The sequence below is a fragment of the Hibiscus syriacus genome, unplaced genomic scaffold (assembly GCF_006381635.1).
Source record: "Hibiscus syriacus cultivar Baekdansim isolate YM2019G1 unplaced genomic scaffold, ASM638163v2 tig00008957_pilon, whole genome shotgun sequence".
Lineage (NCBI taxonomy): Eukaryota > Viridiplantae > Streptophyta > Magnoliopsida > Malvales > Malvaceae > Hibiscus > Hibiscus syriacus.
In genome coordinates, this window is record NW_024062178.1 from 90,581 (window position 1) to 112,250 (window position 21,670).

General features: G+C 34.8%; 3 protein-coding genes and 1 pseudogene across 3 annotated transcripts; 3 read left to right on the forward strand and 1 right to left on the reverse strand.

The window, feature by feature from the left end:
- Nucleotides 1-2,768: 2,768 nt before the first annotated feature.
- Nucleotides 2,769-4,310, reverse strand: LOC120202555 (methionine gamma-lyase-like). Its single transcript, XM_039202973.1, has 2 exons — nt 3,834-4,310; nt 2,769-3,754 (listed from the first exon to the last, which is right to left on the reverse strand). The coding sequence occupies exons 1-2, from the start codon at nt 4,213-4,215 to the stop codon at nt 2,769-2,771; spliced, it is 1,368 nt and encodes a 455-aa protein (XP_039058904.1). The 5' UTR covers nt 4,216-4,310.
- Nucleotides 4,311-7,466: 3,156 nt separating this feature from the next.
- On the forward strand, nt 7,467-11,760 carry LOC120202556 (annotated as a pseudogene).
- A 1,045-nt stretch (nt 11,761-12,805) lies between these two features.
- Nucleotides 12,806-13,554, forward strand: LOC120202590. The gene is made up of 3 exons (XM_039202995.1): nt 12,806-13,044; nt 13,123-13,329; nt 13,459-13,554. Exons 1-3 carry the CDS (start codon nt 12,922-12,924, stop codon nt 13,507-13,509), a joined length of 381 nt encoding a protein of 126 aa, XP_039058926.1. The 5' UTR covers nt 12,806-12,921; the 3' UTR covers nt 13,510-13,554.
- A 2,902-nt stretch (nt 13,555-16,456) lies between these two features.
- Nucleotides 16,457-19,178, forward strand: LOC120202597 (MYG1 protein-like). The gene is made up of 7 exons (XM_039203003.1): nt 16,457-16,722; nt 17,122-17,268; nt 17,441-17,539; nt 17,828-18,019; nt 18,182-18,301; nt 18,700-18,771; nt 18,902-19,178. The coding sequence occupies exons 1-7, from the start codon at nt 16,462-16,464 to the stop codon at nt 19,151-19,153; spliced, it is 1,143 nt and encodes a 380-aa protein (XP_039058934.1). The 5' UTR covers nt 16,457-16,461; the 3' UTR covers nt 19,154-19,178.
- Nucleotides 19,179-21,670: the final 2,492 nt, after the last annotated feature.

Below are 21,670 nucleotides of genomic sequence, written 5' to 3' on the forward strand. Positions count from 1 at the left end.
CCATCCACGGTTTCAACTTCACGACGAAGGGAATCGTGCTCACCATTGTCTCTCTTGAGATAATTTCCAAGTTTTGTCTCTCTTGAGACATTTTCCCTTGAAACAAAATATTGTCTCTCTTGAGACAGTTTCCCTTGAAACAAATATTGCCTCTCTTGAGACAATTTCCCTTGAAACAAAATCTTTGAATATCTTTTCCTTGAAACAAATTTCGTTTCCCTTGAGGCAGTTTCTTTTAGAACTAAGTTTTTCTTGAGACAGTTTCTCTTGAAACACAAAAAAACCCTCGAAATTGTTTCTCTTGAAGAAAAAAACCTTTGAAAATGTTTCTCTTGAAACATCAAACCTTCGAGTTCAACTACGCTCAGCTTCAAGACACATCATTTACAATATAACTCAAGGCTAGAAGGGTTATCTGCCAACAAAGACCTTCGAGTTCGACTACGCTCAGCTCCAAGGCACATCATTTACAGCATAACTCAGGGTTAGAAGGGTTATCTGTCAACAAGGAGCTCAGAGTTCGACTCCACTCAGCTCAAAGGCACCATCATTTGCAGCATAGCTCAAGGCTATCTGCTAAAGACCTTCGAGTTTGATTCCATTCAGCTCGAGGGCGTATCAACCGCATTGCATTAGCAAGGAACTACTTTTCGGTCAATTTTTACACCCAGGTCTTTAAATCGAGAAGAAGATCAAGGTCGACCAAGATTGGCAACAAAGAGTCACTTTTCGATTTATCCACGATTTCAACTTCAAGAAGAATGATATCGTGCCCAATGGATCGACTTGATATCGTGCCCAATGGATCGACTTAGTGTCACAACAAACACTATCAAGTCTCAAATCAAAGAGAACCGGACAAAAACTGGTTGTCTTTTTCATCTTTGCCCTATTCTTGTTAACACAAAAATATGCAAAGAGGGGCAGCTGTAGACACCTGTTTTTGTCCGGGTCTACAAAAATATTTTATTATATTTATTTATTATTATTATTATTATTATTATTATTATTATTATTACATGCCCTACACGCAACAACCATGATTTAGTAAGATTCAGAAAATAAATTAACGTATTTGAGTCTTATTGAAACACTAAAACCAACTTATTTGAGTCCTATTGAAACACTAAAACTGAAGCATTTGAGTCCAAGTAGGACTTTAAATTTAAGCTACAAATAGGTTTCTTTAGACTATAAATAGACTCAAGCATCAAGAGGAAAACACACAGAGAAAAACGTGGGACCACATTCCAGAGTCTGAAACACAAAATACCTAGTGTGTTGTTGCTTCACACGATCCCAAGACATTTAAATCCAAGTCCGGGGTTACACCAGTGGTGCAAAAGCAAGCAAGAAGAAGCGCTAAGGATTTGTAGCTGAGCTGAATACACGGACTTTAATTTCTATTTTTAGTTCGAAAGGTTTTTTTAATTGCTTTTGTTGTTTTGGAACGTGTTTGTTTGCGGAATTTTACAATTGTTGTTTTTTTATGCTTTATAAAATACCAACGCTGACTGTTTTGAAATGGACGAGTTCTATATTTGTTGTGTTTATTTCACATGTTGGTGTTTTTCATGTTCATTTGTCATAATAAATATGAATTAAGAAATGATAATACATTATTTATTATTATATATTTATTATTTATTTATTTATTTTATTATTTATTATTCATTTTTTCCTTTTTGTTTAACATTTAATATTTCATTTTGTCATTTACCATTTTGTTTATTTTTTCTTCGGTAGTAATTTCAACCGAAAGTAAATAATTTGAATCGGGTTTTTAAATTTCAATTTCAATTTTCGCAATTAAAGACAACCGGAAAATTAATTGGTACTGAAAGGGCGGTTCAAGGGTGCTAATCCTTTCTTGACCGTAACTGAATCTCGAACCCGACACGTTTCTGGTACAACGCATATCAGGTAAGATGGTGTCCGACCCACCTAAATTTATTTTCAAGTGGTCGGTGGCGACTCTAACCCAAATTCATTCAAGTCGAAGCTCAATTCCGAGGTCCAACCGAAAGGCGGTCGCGACAATATTAGATGAATATTTTTTTATCTATTCGCTTAATTTTACTAAATTACCATAAAAAAAATAAAATTATTTCATCCGTACCCAATTTTATATTTTATAAATGAATAATAAGATAAAATATTTTTTCAATATTAAAAAATAATTTAAAAGCAAAGACATCTGACATACTAAATATTCTTTTACAAATACCTACATAATTGTTTTTATTATTATAAAATTCTAAATGCAATGTTGATCCATTAGTAATGTTGATTCGTGGGTTTAATTGGGCTGATTTCAATATTATTAGGGTTTGATGGTAGAATAGCTTTTATATTTGGGCTATGCTTATGAGGTATTTTAACAAGGACGGTTTTCGCATTTTGTATTATTGGGCCTTGCTTTTAAATATTTTCTTCATAAAGGAATGGATTTACACAAATAACCCGAAGCCACATGAGACTAGGAATATTAATTTAATCCGAAATAGATGAATTTTAATCCGATCTAATATGATAAGATTGATTTTTAACCATATATATATATATGAAGTGTAAATTTAAGTAGTGGTTTCAATAACAAAGGAAAAGCACCAGTTTTATTGATAAGAACTTAGTAAAGCAACGTTACATTACATAATCTTAAAACTAAGGTAACACCAACACACTATTGGTCGAGGGCCGACAGTTTTATTCAAAAGGGAGGGTGCAAGGAAATAAAAGTCATACCATGAAGCAGCAGGATAAGCTATTTATTGGTTTTTGTTGAATAAGGTGGAAGAATCCGTCATCCTAGAGATGGCCTTTTCGAATTGGCTCCACTTTTGCTCCAAGGTCCCTGTATATCCGATCGACATCCTCACCAGCCCCGGCGATATTCCGGCAAGGGCCTTTTCTTTAGCATTCAATTCACTGCTGGTACTGCTACCAGAGCAAGACATGAGAGTCTCATAGTAACCCAAGCTAACCGCAATGAGCCCGAATTGAGAGCTGTTCTGCAAGTGGTGCATCAGCCTGTTAGCGTTTTCTTCGGATTCCATGTCGAGACAAAGAAGACCGCCGAACCCGTAGCCCTTGTTGGCCATGGAATTCAATAGCAGGTGTTGAGGGTGGTCCTCAAGGCCAGGGTAGACAACCCGGAGACCAAGTTCCTTCATTCGGGTAGCGTATTCCATGGCTCTGCGGCAGTGCTCCTTCATCCTCAGGCCTAAATGAGGAATCCTTTCGGAGAGTTCAAAGGCGACCTTGGCGTTCATGGTCGGGCCTAGAAGCATCAAAGCACCTTGATGAAGGTCCATCATGGAGTTCACCAGGCTTGCAGGACCACAAACAGCACCTGCGATGACATCGGCCCCGCCGCTGATGAACTTGGAGATGCTATGGACAATCACATCAGCACCAAGCCGAGCAGGGGAAAGAACCATGGGGGAGAATGTGTTGTCTACGACCACCATTATTCCTTTGTCGTGTGCTAGCTTGCTTAGCTCCGGAATGTCGGCTACGGTGAGTGTTGGGTTCGACATCGACTCGAAGAACAACACTTGTGTCCGTCCTTGGACGATAGCGTTTTTGACAGCTTCGTGATCAGTTATGTCGACGAAAGTGGTCGTGATGTTACAGGTTCTGGGTAAGAAATGGGTTAAAAGTGCATGTGTTCCACCGTATAGAGTCGCCGAAGCCACCACGTGCCCGCCGCCGCTGCAGAGTTGCAACAACACTGATGATATAGCAGCCATACCTGTCAGGCACGAAATCAAAATGTTAACGTCGAAGTGGACGGTTTTAATAAATATTTTAGATATAATATAATTACTTACCACTAGCGGTGCAATAGGCAGCTTCAGTTCCCTCTAGGGCCGCCAACTGACGACTGAGATTTAAGACCGTGGGGTTGAAATGACGACTATAAATGAAGAAATCATGATCAGGGCCGAGTTCACCATCGAACATGCGGCGCATAGTCTCAGGTTCCATGACGGTGAAGGTGGCGGAAGGTTCAATGGACATGTTAACGCCACCATGCTCACCAAATTCACGGCGCACGCCGGCTAATGCGGCGGCAGGGTCGTAATCCCTTGTTGGTGATGCCGCCGCCGCCCCCACCAGTGTTTGAAACATAGATTTCTCGGCCAAGAAAACATCATCCCCTGCGGTTCTCTTCTTCCCGGGGAAAAAGTCGTCGATTTGGATTCCTGCCATATTTAGGAGTGCTAAGAAAAATTAACTAAGGACTCAAATGACAATAGCAAAATTTGAAGGACTAATTAAACTTGTTAAGAAAGAAGTGATGAAGAAATACAAGTGTTGGAATGTATATATAGGCAAATAACTGGGCTAAAATAGCGGGGTTACAGATTTTGTCGGAAAAGGAAAGCATTTATGGTCAACTAGTGAACTGAAAAAGAAAAATCTCGAAATATCGTTAATCGGGGTTTTTTTTTTATCGGGGAATTTTTTATAATACGTTGTAAAAGATGATTGTATGATATGACGTCTTTTAAAAATATAATAAGACGACATGATATCTTCTATATGTATAGAGATCGAAAGATGTTATGTCTTTCGACCATCTTTCGAAAAGATAACATGTTATTTGATTATCTTCTCCGATTATTGTAAAAAAGATGGTGGTTTTAGAAGAGAGTTAAAGAATAAGGTTTAACGGAGTTAACAACCACGTCAGATAAAACTAACAGGAGATAACATCAGAGACTTTATTGAAAACGAACTAAAAGTTCAGTGACTATATTACAAGTTTTAAAAGTTAGGTGACCAAAATGCAAGCCTCCTAAAATTTCAGGGACATTTATATACTTTACCTAAAATATTATTAAACTAAAACTTTAAGGAGACTTAAGAATCTCTCTTATTTTTATATTATATAAGTGGAAAATATTGCTACAATTTTATATGGCGCGGCCAGGCACTATTGTCGTGAAAAATATGCAGAAACATAAAATAACAAAATTTATTTTCCTTTTTTGAAACACGGAGTTTCTTTTTAAAACCCTAAATTGTATTTTGCACGTTTTGTACGATATTATATATTTTTATCAGAGAAAATCAGATGCATGCAAATGCAATACATTCACGCGTAATTAAAGTAGGTAAAACCTTCAAGCAAGTTGTATTATTTTATAAAAATATGGGACCGATGCCTTTTTATTATTTTCTTTTTATTTTTTTTATTTACAGATTCATGAATATTTTCGTTTTTCATCTTTTCCAAACATGTTAACCATTTTGCTAGTAATATTTACTCTAGATATTATCAATCATTTGACCATGAATGCTCAATTACCCATGCAGTCGTTAGTACTCGAACCCATGACCTCTAGAAATAAAAGATTCCTTTAACCACTGACGTAAGTTGATTCGTGCTAGTAGCATTATTAGTTGACTAGATTATATCGAGTGTCTTTACTATTTATTAAATTTTTGATTGAATTTGTCGATTTAAATGTATCGAGTGTCTTATAAACACGTCATAGTAGGGATGAATGAGGGAAAATTGGTTGGTTGATCGTTTTTGAAAATTTCAAATTCTTATATAGTTTAAGTATTTTTTATATTTTTATTGATAATTCATTTTCATCCCAAATTTTTATATAAGTTTATCCCCCAACATAAAATATTGTGTCTTTCTTTGCTTCAAATAATTTTATACAGGGTTCGAACAATTGCGTCTACTAAATGTATGTGCATTGTTAAATGACTAAAAGAATTATAAATAAATACTATCTTATAAGTTGTAATCACCTCGTACCATTAAAAAGAATTTTAGTGCATTTAGCATGAGACAGAAAGATGCCACTGAAGAGAAAATTAAGTTTCATGACATTCTTTTTCTTTGATTGAATCAACAAAGGAATGTCACAATTTGTGCACGAATAAAAATATATATAAAAAACTAAAAATTTGGATGAAATCTAAAATCTGGAGCTACTTGTAAGAAAATAGGAATTTTGGGGTAAAAACTATAACTCAAAAGTTGAGGAACAAAACTATGAACCCTTGCAAACTCCTAAGGCTTTTCAACAAGTTTCCCCCTTTTTATACACGTATATATTTTCCTACTGTTCCGGGCTGTAAGGCCCTAGCCCTATGGATTCAAAAGAGGTTGGTGGTATAGATGAATGCAAATTTTTATGTTAGGAGTGGTGAATTTATAAAATTTTAAGGGAATATAAGCTTATAAGATTTTAAGGAGGTGAAAATAGATTTTCAACCAAAAAAAATATAAAGAAAATGTATAGAAATTTAAAATTTTAGGGGACAACTGTCCCATCCGCCCTTGCCTAAGTCAGTTTCTGGTTAGTAAGCAATCACCTTTCTGAAAATTTAAATTTTCTAATATTGATAATATGTTTATTTTTTTTAAAATTTTATAAATTCACTATTTTAAAAATGTATAAGTATGCTCAAACATAAAATCTTTTAAGTATCTCTGCACTTAACATAGGTTATACCATCCTAACAACTACCCTTTTCGGTCTCAAATGCTTGGATCAAACATCGTATGCTCACCATTTAACCATTATTGTTTAGAAACCCAAAAACCTTGAGCAATTCCCTTTCCCATTACTCATCCAACGTCTGTTACCTGTCTGAAACCCTCACTATTTCACCCAATCGCACCCCTTTCTCAGCCAAAAACGTGATTTGATGCTTGCTCTTGGCTGCCACATACTTCTTTCTCTCTCTATATCGTCCACCCTTATTCTTATTTGGGGTTAAAAGTTTTTCTAAAACTAAACAAGTGGTTGGAGGGTTAATTTTAAGCATTCAGGGACTTAATTGTTAAAATCCAAATTTGAAGAACTCAATTGAAATGAAATCAAAAGTCCAAGAGATTAAATTGAATAAATTCAGAACTTTGTGCATAAATAGAAAATGTGAAAGACCAAACTGAATGTGTGGTAAACTTGGTTGCCTACTTTGACAACCCTAATAAGTGTAAGGGCACAATGCAATTTGCCTATTTTGATAGGGTATATAACTTGGTTATTTTTCATTTTAAAAAAATTCATGTGATTTTGTATATATTTTTAAATTCTCTTTAATAAATGATAAACGTCATCGTCGTAGTTTTGTTTACGTTCGTTTAGACTGATTTCTCTACATATTTATACTTCATCTCCATTATAATCGAGCCCTGAAATCGTGTTTTGGTCGGGACATCATCCAATGTAGCAGATTTTATTTTACTCCCTCGTAGTGTGCAATCAATTTTGGAGAATACTCTGATCAAAATAATTTGACTATTCTAATATTCTGAATCATGAATCGGATCGTACAACTTATAATTAGAGTAATTGAAAGTTAGATAAATTATTTGTTTAGAGACGGCTCCATTTTACGTCTCAGACTAATGTAATTTTTGTATTCACTCTCCATTGATCCACTTCCATTCGGTATTGGCATTGCACGCAGATCGGTCGTTCAACGCAATGTCAGAGAGGATTCAGGAATCCGAATCCGAATTCAAACTGGAACTGAAAACAGGTACGCATCCGAAGCCATTGAAAGGAAAACCGAGCTCAACCAGAATGAATGAGGCAGGAAAACCAGAATCTACCTCCAACATTGCTCGTCCGGAGGTGCTTAAAGAAGGCAACCGGACTTCCAAGATCAGACGGCTAAGTGGTTTCACAAGCGACGACGCAGACGATGATGTAGCCTCTCGTAATAGGTACTTTTCAATTGATCAAAAAAGTTATTCTCTAGTTTATAATTGGATTTGACACTATTTCTTTAAAATTCGTCTCCTTAATTTACATATGTAAGATTATTAGAATTTCAACTGATCACAATAATTACGGTCTTTCTTTATTTTAAATCCCGATAATAGAGAAGGTGAAGAATTTTAGTTTTTGAATATCTATTGGCAAGCCACTACATTCAATTAAGTATACACGGCAATTCTTGTATCTGAATTTATACTTATTTATATTTTTAAGCGTGAATACTTTGTATTCTTTATATTTTAGACATTCTTAATTCTATATTCGAATTATGATTGTATTATTTTTCAACGGTGATTGTGTTTGTGCTCAGAAACGGAAGAAAGATTTTCTGTTAGGAGTAAGCATCTAAAATTTTAAGGAAAACGAACTTATAAAATTTTAAGGAAATATCTAAAATATATATATAAAAAAGGAACTTTTATCCATCCTTGTTTGTGCTCGTAAATGATATCGTTTTTCTACATTGTGACTTGTATTTTTCAGTCAAGAAAGTGCCCAACAGTCCTACCAAAACAATGCTGTGATTGAGTTGATCAATAGTGTCACCGGTGCCAATGAGGAGGGAAGGTCTCGTCAAAGGGTTCTTGTATATGCTGCCAGGAGGTACAGTCTTTTTTTTTACACTGTTGTATTGAATTTGATATCTTGCTGTTCCAGAGTCCCGCTATTCCACGGTAGTGATATCCAGTCATATTTTGCAGGTATGCCAGAGCTCTAGAGAGAAACCCAGAAGATTATGATGCTCTCTACAATTGGGCATTGGTTCTTCAGGTTTTTTATACTCATTCATTTTGATTAACATTGTTTGTACCATCTCTTCCATTAATATTTGGATAGAACAAGAGCCTTCGTTACATTGTCAACTTAAGCATATTGTAATGGTTGTAAAATGCAGCATCAGATTGTATTATATCTACACTGTTCTTATTCGACTGTCAGGAAGGTGCAGATAATGTTAGTCCAGATTCTACTTCACCTTCTAAAGATATATTGCTTGAGGAGGCCTGTAACAAGTATGCCGAGGCAACTCGTCTTTGCCCTACATTTCATGATGTATGTTTGTCTGTGTCCATGATTGACCTGTTACATCACAACAAATCTATGAGTTTTTTTACTTTTTTAAATATTGTTTCAATTACAAAAGACGTGTTGCACGCCGAAAATGCACAAGCCAGATGAGATACTGAATACACTACAGAAATGAGTCTATAGCTGTACAAGTGCATATCTATACACACCACAAAAGGAGTCTATAATTATAAATTCCTTCCGTGGATTGCATGCTTTTTTATAAATATTGTTTCAATTACTAGTATTGCATGCTTTTTTATAATCCATTTGAATGAGAGCAAAGAACTATGGAAATTGGTTCTTGACTGTGGATTTTTGGTATATGTGAATTCTAAAATTTAGTACAGACTCGTTATCCTTGTGGTAGTACTGTGTAGAAATCCTTGGCCTTCTCTAATAAATGCCTTCGTTGTAGTGAATAAAAACCTTGATGTTGTGGTTTATAAAGCATAATCTTATTGTTATGGTTTTGCAGGCAACAAAAAACTATGAAAAAGCTGTCAAACTCAACTGGAACAGCCCTCAGGTATATTTGAAGTAATTGTTAGTTAGAATGACACCATCTGTCATTTTTCTGTGAGTAATATTTAGGACTCTTAAATCTATTTCAGGCGCTAAACAATTGGGGACTTGCTCTTCAGGTAAACCATGTTTTAGTGATGTTGATATTTATAATATACTTATCTCCATTTCGCACAAATTAAATTCTGAGCCTACTTCTATGGAGGGGAGTTCTATAATGTTTTGATTTTCATTCTTTCTTGTAACTATTCTTTAGGAACTTAGCACTATTATTGTTCCCGCAAGAGAGAAGCAAAAAATTGCGAGGGCTGCTATTAGTAAGGTACGAAAGTCATTTGGAGAAATAAAGGTGTTAAGATGTCTATAGGAACAAGCAGAAAAGTAAAGTTGCACATTCTATTCTTACAATACCCTCTACTTTTATTGCAGTTTCGCGCTGCAATACAGTTGCAATTCAATTTCCATCGAGCTATATACAACCTTGGAACTGTTTTGTAAAGTTTTTTGGATTTTCTGTTTCTTGCGCTGGATGGTATGATCCTAATTGACCTATGATTCTTTTCTTTGTCAATTAATAAGATTAAATATTGGCTTCATCATCTCAATATTTCATTCAAGCGAAGCACATGTCATAACTTGAAATATCTATATTTTTAATTGCAGTATGGACTAGCTGAGGATACCATAGGAACTGGAGGCTCAACAAATCCAAAAGAGGTTTCCTCAAATGAACTGTATAGCCAATCTGCTATCTATATAACAGCTTCTCAAGCATTGAAACCGAATTAATTGGTAAGACATCCATGTATTGGTGGACCAGAGGTTTACTGAATAGGCTTATTGGCTATATAGGTAGCATAATTATTGGCCAATGAACTTTGCAGCATAAATTTACAAGAAAGTTAATGATATACTTTTTTTCCTCCTTGTTTCAAAGATTCAGAGTTATGCAATTTGACTTGCTGTTTTTGTGGATACGTTCTTAGTTGATGTTTTTAAAATGTACAGGTATACATCAGTGCTTTGAAGCTTGTTTGTTCAATGATCAGTTTTTAGTCTTTGAACTATATTCACAAAGAAATGTAATGGCAAGTGATATTGTGCTCAACTTATAAGGAGCATGATTTATTAAAAAAATGTAATGGCAAGTAGCTGCTTTCCCGTTCTTTCTTCCTCTTGTTTTTGAGCGCCTGTGTGCAATGGAATATGGTTTTTCTCAATTTTTGGTTTCATTTTTAAACTGGGAAGTCACCTGGTGAAGAGATCACTCCATTCACACTAGAATGAAATAGCTGGGAAAATTATTTTCTATTATAAGTCTGACAGAAAAATGAAAATCTTTGACAGCTACCATTGCCCTATCTTAAAGATGGGTATCTGACTGCACCACCAGTAGGAAACACAACTGCAACTCATTGTGATTGGAGGAGAACAGAGTTCTTTTTGGATCATGAAGCACTTCAACAGGTAAAAAAACTGATTGGTTTTTTCATTGTCCATGGTAAATAAATATCAAGTTTAAATTTCCTTTTTTTGCCCTAGAATGGGGATTGATTTCTTCAAGCAAAATTCACTATTTAATATCCGAACTTATGTTATTACAAGTTCCTTGGAGTCTGGAGATGTTGGAATGAATCATATAGCATGAGCAAAAATATATTTGTTGTTAGTCACTATCATAAATTCCAGGATGTTATCCATGTAAGGCAAATAATGTAAACCCGCTACTCAAGGTTGGTTTATGTGACAGGTCTATGATGGTTTATCCTTGTGACTTACATTTCCTTCCTCCACATCGTTATCTTCTATTTTCCGATTGAGTAGATCGTCAAAATTGAGGAGAAAAAAGTTTCCCGAAGCCTCTCTGGCAGAATTGCAGATGAAGCAACTGAAGAGAAAACAAGTATCAGAGTTGATATTCCAGAATCCAGATATTGTCTCTGTATCAGCATGTGCTGATCTGACTCTACCACCAGGTGCAGGCCTCTGCATTGATACCATCCATGGCCCAGTTTTCCTGGTAAGTGTCATGTTTTATATCTTCATAACTAAGAAGTTTTTAATCTTATTAAAGGAACAATATCTTTCGTACTATAAAAAAAACTCGACAGCACATACAGAAATCGAGCTTCAGTGAGTATTATCTGCTGATCTGCTCCTCTTCAGATTTCTGATTCTTGGGAATCCCTGGACGGATGGCTTGATGCCATCCGTTTAGTTTACACAATTTATGCTCGAGGTAAAACTGATGTTCTTGCAGGTATCGTTACATGCTAATTATTACAGTGAGTTTACATTTTGTCGAGATTGTTTACATCTGTCTTTCAATCTTGGTCCTATTTATCATAAAAGTTTTTGGAATTATGTAAGGTTGAGCAAACTTTTATGTCAAATTATTCCTGTGGCTCATTACATATGGGATTAGGGTCAGCTAATTTTTATTTCTATTCCATCTTCAATAAACTGCAGTTTAGTTTTTCTCTTTGAAGTACTTTGAGTAAATATATCTTAATATCTAGTCATCGATCATGTGAGTATCGTATCTTCAGAACGGCATTCGAACTGACTTAATCTTGTCTCTTGAATATTTTATCTCGAGTTAGCATCTCGAAGAAGGCAAGAATTTCATGGGGAGGATTTATTCTAGCCAAGGATAGGATTTTGGAGCAGTGAAAATCTACAGTCCTTAATCGCATATTAGTCCAGAAGCAATGACTGAAATCATCAGGTCAGCCTTCTTTGTACTCGGCATGTTATGAGTTTCACTACCTGTCAAGTGGTGATAAACAACCACAAATATCAACTATCACCGCCTCCAAATGTTTTATCTCCCACAGCCAAAAAAAATAAAATAACACCCTAATGATTGAACAATATTAACACAACAGGTTTGAAGAGGTAAACCATCGGTCATAAAATGTATTCTATTTTTAAGATAGAATTGAATTCCAACCATATTACTTAAAGAATGAAGTGAATAAATATCAAATCTTATTATTATAGAGATAAATAACGACAATTAATGTAATATATATCATGATTATGGAGATAAATGATAATAAATAATAATAAATAAATTTAATGAATTATATCAAAATAAATTTGATAGGTTTCAGTTTATCTATTTTTTTTAAAGAAAAAATAAATTCAAAGTAAATTTTATATAGAAAAGAGTCGGATAAAAATGGAATAAACACCTTTAGTTTTCAAATAAGATCAAAACAGTAAAAGAAAAACGACCAATTACTTTTGTCATGGAAATGATAGATATTTAGAGTTGGTCAACATTTTTGGTGAAGTCAAATGTTAATGTCTCAAGTAAGCAACAAGCAATTAGGGAACACATTGGATGAACTCACCCCAAGTAGAAAACAAGTAAACAACAAGGAACACGCAGGCCTTGATCTCTGTCGTTGTCAATTTCCATTTCCCATGATTTGTCACTCACCCTCGAAAATTCTTCTTTTAACCTTTTTTTTTTGTTCCATTCCATTCCCGCTATCAAATATAGTGAGGTCCCACCCTCACTCCACCACTTCATGTCACCGGTAGCAACCACCAAACCATGATCAGCCTCTACCTCACCCAACCCTCTTCATGTTCTTCATTTTCTTTCAAGCCTCCTCTCACGCCCTCTTCAATTTCAAAGCTTAAACCCTTTCATCTCCTTTCAAAAACCCAGAAAAAGGTGACAGTTTTTTACTTGATTTCTCTTTTCTTTTGATGTTTTTTATATGTTTTTGTTGCTGGGTGTGGATTGTTATAGGTGAAGATTAAGAGAGGAATATGCAGGGCGAAGTTTTCGCCTGACGCACCCCTCTCTGCCGCAATCGGCGCGTGTATGCTGAGTTCTCTGCTTCTTCCCGTCGTCGATACTAGGGATGAAGATGGTGGTGGTTCGGCTATCGGAGCAGGGGATACGAGGATTGCGGTTATGGGGATTATCAGCTTTATCCCTTACTTCAATTGGCTGGTGAGAAACTGAAAATTTTTCATTTTATTTTGAAAAAAAAGGAGCTACGGGAACTGTGGAGCTTCCTTGTTAAATTTCAAAGTATTTTAATTTTAATTTTCACTTTTTTCTTGGTTTTTGATTTGACAGAGCTGGGTTTTTGCTTGGCTTGATACGGGGAAGCGTAGATACGCCGTGTAAATTGTGTACTTGGCTCCTTACCTCAGGTATCGATTTTATCCGACTGCCAATTAAGTTATCCCGTTGCCATGAATATCTGATGTAATGCAAACTTCATTGTCTTCATAGTTTCATTTGGACAAATTTAAGAGGTGTTACTGACTTACCATCTCGTACAGGAACAATTTCGGGGGTGTGATTGCGAAAATATTGAGCTGGCCAGTGTTAGCTCAAGTGTTTTAAGTTTGGATTTGGGATTGGCAATCTTCCCTCTTCTCCATACAAGTGAGAGAGATGGTAGGATTGTTTCTTATTCCCTTATCCTGGGATGGTGTCCCTTTTTCGGGCACGCATCCAGGTGATTATGTACGGTTGTTTTGGTAACAATTTTTTGGGTAAAGTTTAGTCTTAGTGATGTTTCGGATCTTATGGTGATTATGTTTCCTCAATCTTTTCGCTGTCTTTATAAGATAATGAACTAGAATGCCAGCAATCGATTAGCTTGTTAAGCTTCTTTACTCGGAAAGGAAATTCAACTGGAGATAAGCTCCCATTGGCATCATGGCATAGGTAAAAGGGAACAAAGAGGCAACCCCCTCTATCTTCTGCATATCTTGCTCATCCGACATGGCATGAAACACGAAATCTGCACTCAGGAATCTTAATGATTCATAAAAATGCAGGATTAATTAAGTGAAAGATGTCAACCTTGTAGTTACAACAAATTCCGCAAGCAAATATCATATAGGCTAATTGACTGCAAGTTGAATAAGCTTTGCATTGTTTATTCTATCTGTTGAAGTTTTTAGATTCAAATATGGCCATAAAGTATTGGAACTTCACTGTGGTAAGTTTCGTAGCCTAATTTGATAAACCTAATGTGTTTATTTCGGGACTTACTTTTCTCCATTAAGAACCCATTTCTCTGATATTCATAAATACAACCTTCTCTTAATTATAATGTAATTTCTTCCTTTGCACCATTTCTGTCTCACCTGGTTACACTCCTAACTCCCGATGATGTAGTTGTGATTGACCAAAAAACGAGAAATAATCTTAATGTTGTATTTGTAGGCAATTGCATAAGATTGAGACTTTGGGTACCGTGCTTTCCTTGCTTTAATGGACTAGCATTTAGATTTTCTTGAACCTGGGATAATTTGGGTTAAAATGCAAGTTGACAGTGTGTGGATTTAAACATGCATTTTTCCTGTCTTAACAGGTCAAGTTTATCACTTTCCCCAGAATAGCTGGCTTCCTATTGCTAGCATAATATTCTGCATTGTTCATGTCCAGGTAAAAGATCTATCAAGATCATCACATAGACTTAGTTATATCGGTAAATGTGTCATGATACCTCATATATACACATCAATGCCGTGCCTGATGATGTTTCTTTAATTATCAATGATTTATGGACCCCTGAACTAATATGGAGCCGCGGCAACATCAGTGTTCTAGTTTTTGGTTGGTTGGTTCTAGCTTAAGGTGCCACTTTTGAGCATAAATGCATAGCATTTTGACTGCCATGCTTGTTGTCGCAGCAAGAAGCTAGTCTAAAAAACGGTAATATTCAAGGATTTCAAATATTTAACGAGGCTGCTAAGCTTCTTTCATCAAGGAGTAGAGTGGAAGATTCACATTTCGATGGACATCAAGAGCCTGAGGTATCAGGGTCTTGAGAGTTGAAACCCTTGAGAATATTTTTATCTTGTTCGAGTATCGGGTTTTATATATAATAGAAGCTATGTTTCTATTTCAGATGAGAAAAAGAGAACATGGGAATTTTCCTGATGCTGAAGAACAAGCAAGAAATGAGGTCCGGAAGTGGGGAATCCCTAGGAATCCTGGTGAACATCATGAACAGATGAAAGGAGATTGGGATGATGATGATGATGGAAGTGAACATTAGAAAAATGATCCATAAATCAGCTTCCTTGACTGTAATATCCTCGTGATTTTGCTGTTGATGGAATCTTTGTTGTAAACTCGTGTCAAATATGATCATACATGAACATGTTTGGATTACCAAAATCTATATTTTAAATTTGGACATGGTTGTTATAATTGGATCGGTAAAATGTTTAAAAAATCGAAAATCGGTAATTCAATTGGTTGAATAAGTCGTTTAAACATCGAAAACGGCAGGTAAAAACTGGGGTAAAAAAACAACTAAAAATGTTTTTTCTTCTCTCCAAAATGACATTTGTCTGGCCATTTAAATATGTTTGAGTTATAAATGCTGTTATTTTTTAGGATGTGTTTGGTTGGGAGAATGTGAGATTCACATGAGAATGAAATTCACATTCCTCCGTTTGGTTGGCCGGGAAGGTAATCTTACGTTACCAATAGTGGATTTTTTGGTGTTATTACTGGGAATGTCATTGCATTCTTTTTCTTAGGTATTGTTGGATTACCGACGTTTTAGACTAAAATGCCTTTAAAAAAAATTTCTTTCAAAAATATCTTTATTCTATCATTGCATAATAAAAATTTTACGAAGGTTAAATTACAAATTTATCCTTAAACTATTTTAGATTTACAAAAAAAAAATTATAATTAAAATTTTATATGAAGTTCAGGGGTTAAAATAAAATTTTACCCATTTATTAAACCTTTTTATATTTTTAATTTTTAAATATATATATATATATATATATATATATTATGAATTTAATTTTTTAAAGGAAATATATAAATATTTTTTAATTTGTTAAAAAAATAAATATATAATAAGGATAATTTGGTCAAATATACATTCCAATAATCTTTTATTCATTTAACCAAACACGGTAATCTTATATTCATGTTAAACCAACCAAATATAAAATACAACATTCCCAATAATCATATTTTCTGGTTATCTTTTATTACTACTGATAATCTTATATTGAATCAAATTAAATTTATCTTAGGGTTTATAAAGGTAAGGGCTTTAGGGCTTAGTGGTGAAAATTGGGAACTCAGGAAATTATGCGGGCGATTAGAAGAGAAGGGTTTAACCAGAAGCTTTTCCACCTGCCCAAAACCCTCACTAGCCCTGTCATTCCTACCTCCAATCTCATTAGAGTTCCGCCCCCCGCTTATTCTACTAGCTCACCCAACAACGTGCCTTCCAAGCGCGTGGGCACACACAGCGGCAGCTTTCACTGCGACGAGGCTCTTGCCTGTTTCATCATTCGTCTCACTACTAAGTTCCACAACTCCGAGATCGTCCGTGCAAGAGAACCCAAGGTCAGTTTTTCCCCCTTTATCTATATTTTTTCATTGTTTGATTTCCGGAAAATTGTGGCGAAGTAAGAAGATATGCAATTTATATACCGGGTTTTCTTTTGGGTCTTAAAATACAGTTATTTATATGCTTTTTCAACACTTAATTTTATTTCTTTGCTAGTTTTGATGCAAATTTCACCTATAAATTCCAAAAATTTGAAGTGTATATTCAGTTAGGAAGAAGATACAACGGATGGTTTGTTATGTGATTTTTGTAGTTTATTTTGTTCTCAGTTAGCCTGCTTGCATGCATTAAAAAAGAATCAAATGAGAGGTTGAACCAGTTGAACTAATTCAACCGGCAGTCCGGTCTGGTTTTTAATCCTTGCCTCTGTTATAAGATTGATCTATGTTGTGCAGGTATTGGAGGGGCTTGATGCTGTGGTTGATGTTGGAGGCATATACGATCCTGGTCGCGACCGGTTCGATCATCACCAGAAAGGATTTGAGGAGGTTTTCGGTCATGGATTCCATACAAAGCTTAGCAGTGCCGGGCTTGTTTATAAGGTATTCATCATTTCCATTAGGCAATTAAAGATCCCTTCTCATAGCTCTCTTCTTGTTGGTAATGTTTTCATTTTATTCTCATCCAATTTTGGTATGTTTAATACGAGCAATGATGTTTTTCGGTTGTTTATGCCATTCTCTCAATTATCAGTCGTATTTCCCTTGTATTTAGCATTTCGGCAAAGAGATAATAGCTAAAGAGCTTCGACTCTGTGTAGACCACCCGAATGTGCATAGATTGTTTCTGGCCATTTACAAAAACTTCATGGAGGTAAGTTCGTCTTTGATCCTTAAGTTTTAAAGGGTTTGAATTCCATGGATTCTGGCTGCTTTCTTCAGGACATTAGGATCATATGGTTAAACAAAACTAGCATTTGGAGTTATTTCAACTGCCCGAAACTGGTCCGGAAGAGCTTTTACGGACTATAAATTCTGAGCTTTCTTCTTTTTGTTCAGCTGATGAGTTACGATTAGTTTCGCTGTATTCTTCCTCTTCTTTTCACAGTATTTACAAATTTAGATGTTCATGCGTGATACTCTTTTCTTACTTTTCTACCAGGCAATTGACGCGATTGACAATGGAATCAACCAGTTTGATACCGATAAGCCTCCAAGATATGTGAACAATACCGACTTATCCTCTAGCGTTGGAAGGTTAAATTTAGACTGGATGGATCCGGATCGATCGCCTGAGAAAGAGAATGAGGCTTTCCAGCGAGCAATGACACTAGCTGGTAGTGAGTTCTTAGAGGTAAGGTTCAATTGAAACTAAAAACATGGCTAAATATACATGATTAGTATAGTCTTCACTGCTAGAGCCCCGGATAAAATTTTTTCCCCCTCTTCTGAAGGAATAAAGGAATTCACTGTGTTTTCGTATTTTAATAGTTCAACAACCTTCTTCAATTTACAGAGTATCCGGTTTCATGCAAAATCATGGTTACCAGCAAGGTCAATTGTGATGGAGTGCATTGCAGAGAGATATGATGTAGACCCTAGCGGCGAAATTATGGTTTTGAAAAGGTTTGCCCCGGTAAGTAGACGCTTCCAATATTTTCCTTTCTTCCTCCACTAATCCTACACAAGTACACGGTACCTCAAGTTAACGAGTCGCTTTCATATAAATATAATCCTATGTTGCTCATGCTCTTCATTTTTCTTGAAGCATCCACTTCGGATGCATATCTGAATATAGTTATAATAAGAATATGATCCACCGAGGCCTCCCTAAATAGATGAAAATCTTGGAGAAGTATATAAACATGCCCCATATCAAACTCATACTGATTCCGACACTCGAACCATTTTGATCCTTCGGTTGGTTTGAATTTTTATAATAAAAGCTGTAGTGCAATTTTCAGTAGGATCAGTGAATGCGGCTTATACACTCTTTACTTACAACTGCCTATGATTTCGTGTTCCATCCAACAGTGGAAGCTTCACATATTCGAGCTCGAGGAGGAGATGAAGGTTGAGCCTCCTATTAAGTATATTCTTTATGAGGTATATATTTAGATCTATGTTGCTCCGACTCTTCATTTTCTTTGAAGAACTTGTATTCGATACTCATGTCAGACATATTCAAACACAGTCCATCTTCCCTTCTATGACTGAATATGCAATGTCTGTGCAGGATGATAGGGGCAAACGATGGCGAGTACAGGCAGTAGCAGTATCTCCTGATAGATTTGATAGCCGAAAGCCCCTCCCAGCTCGATGGCGAGGTTTGACAGACAATGAACTCTCGAAGGAGGCAGGAATTCCGGGCTGTATTTTCGTCCACAGCAGCGGGTTTACCGGCGGAAATCATACATATGAGGGTGCTCTGACGATGGCAAGAACTGCTCTGAAAGATGTAAATAAAATCTTGGGAGATGGATTTTAGATTTCATTAACTGTGTTTCACTCAGTCGACATGGAATTGTTGACTTTGTAGAAACCAAAAGTTAAAAGAATTTGAGTATGGCACTTTCGTAATTTTGAGTTTTAACATATTTATTATCGAATTGAATTTAAATAAATTTTAACTTTGGGTAATTTCATTATAGTAAGTTTGCAAGTCAACCGCTCATGTAAAAAATAAATTATAAATTTGGATTAAGTTTATATTATCTTGATCGAATGTTTTGTGTCAAATTTATACCATAAACTAAATTTTAAATATTATATTTAAAAAACAATTCAAGACATCATAAATATGATATTAATAAAAATATATTGAATATTGAAGAATTATTTATATATGTGTTGTTATTTAAATATTAAACTAAACTAAAATAACCGTACTTTATTAAACTATTTATTTATTTAAAAATTATGAAAAAAGAATTTATATGAACAAAAGTCATTATTTCAAGACTATTTTATCTAAAATAATAAGAATCGATAAATATATAAAGAATTAGTTGAAGTAATATTCTCACTATTTGAACATAAGAATCTTACTATTAATAATATTCTTTTTCATATAGTGAAAATAAGAGCAAAACAAACATAAAAGTAAGATTTTGAATAAAAATATTATCCTTAGTAAAGATTTTTTTAGTGAACTACATACATCCTTTGGGCAATCCATACGCAGAAATTCATGTTAGAGGGTACGAATATAAGAAATTATGTTAAAAATTTTAAGTGATGCAAAGTTATAAAATTTTAAGGGTACGAAACTAGATGATAAATAAAAAATATAAAGAAAAAACCTAAAATATAAGGGAATTTAAAATTTCTAGGGGTATGGTCCCCCTCAATCCATCCTTAATTTTGGAAATTTTTTATATTTTAAGGCTTAATATGTAAAAAAATTGTCTAAACTATCCATTTTTTTCTCATTCAAATGCCTAAACTATTTTTTATTAAATCCAAGCACCTAACGTTACAAATGTTACCACTTTAAGTTCTTCGATTTCGATTGTAATGACCTTTAAAAAAGTCTGTTTTAAGTGACATGTGTCACATTCAGGAAATTTAAAAAATAATTTATTTAAAAAAATTCAAAATATTCTTGCATTTAAAAATACCCCCATTTTCTTTAAAATTACAAAAACCCTAAAATCCTAAAAATTATTAAATTCAACCCTAAAATCCCTAACACTAACCTTACCATCTCCATTGTTGGCCACAACAGTCATTGCCTCCGCCACCATTAGCATCTCTCTTGTTGGTCGTCGTCGGCCTTACCGTCGTACATATCGTCGGATCGTATGAATGTCCCGATTTTGGGGATTTGAGTTCACCGTTTGGGGTTTGACTTCGTAAGAGACGTCACGTTTCTAGGTTTTAGGTCATCTGGTTTTGGCTTTTCATCGGGTGGAGATTCTGATGAAGGTTCGGTCGACGATAACGGCAACAAACAACAATGACAGACATATGCATAGGCATTGAAATTATAGTTTTCAAAGTTTTAGGGCATTTTTAAGATTTGAGAAACTTTTGGATTTTTTTAAATATATATATTTTTAACTTTTTAAAATATATTTTTTAAAATTATATAAATGTGACATGTGTCACTTAACAAAAAAAATAACAATTATTACGACTTAAACACTTAAAATGGTAATGTTTATAATATTAGACACTTAAATTGGTAATTGTTGAGTTAATCGATCGAGTAAATAGCCAAAAATGGGGTGAATTGGCAATAAATTTTTTGGTGGAAACTTTTGCAGAAAATAGAAAATAATTACACAACGATTTAGAGTGGTTCGACTTTCTCAACCAAAGTCTACGTCCACTACCTTAGCTATCCACACTAAGGATTTTCTATAAATTCACTAATTTGTCTTTCTTTTGAGGACAAAGAATAACCGTACAAATCCCTCAAGAATTATACCCCAAATTCTTGAGAACACTCTCTCCTAAAGAGAAATACACAAATTTGTAAACTTACAGAAAAACCTCACAAGGCAAGATGTTTGCACAATTCTAGAACAAAGAAAGAATACTCAAAGATGAATACAATTGAGTACAACAAATGTTCTTGAAAGCAAAATGAATATTGAATGGAAAATAGGCTTGAAATGCTCAAACTTGATGTTTAAGGCTTTCTCTTTGATTCTCTCTCAATTCTTGTTGATCAATGACTTCTAAGCTTGTTTAAATACACATTGGATCACTTCTGAACGTTGGAGATCATTGGTTAAGTCAATATAGTCGTTATTGTGTAATTATCTTTTAAAAATCTGGTTAGAAGCGTAGGTGCATCGGTACACTGTGTGTAAGATTCAAATATTTCGACTGTTATAAGACCTAGTGCATCGATACACTAATTACATTTGATGTTTCAAAAGAGTCAGGAGTGCATCGATGCATGGTCTGTGCATTGGTACATAAAATACATTCGACGTTTCAATAAAATCAGGAGTGCATCGATGCATGGTTGTGCATCGGTACACAAAATGCATTC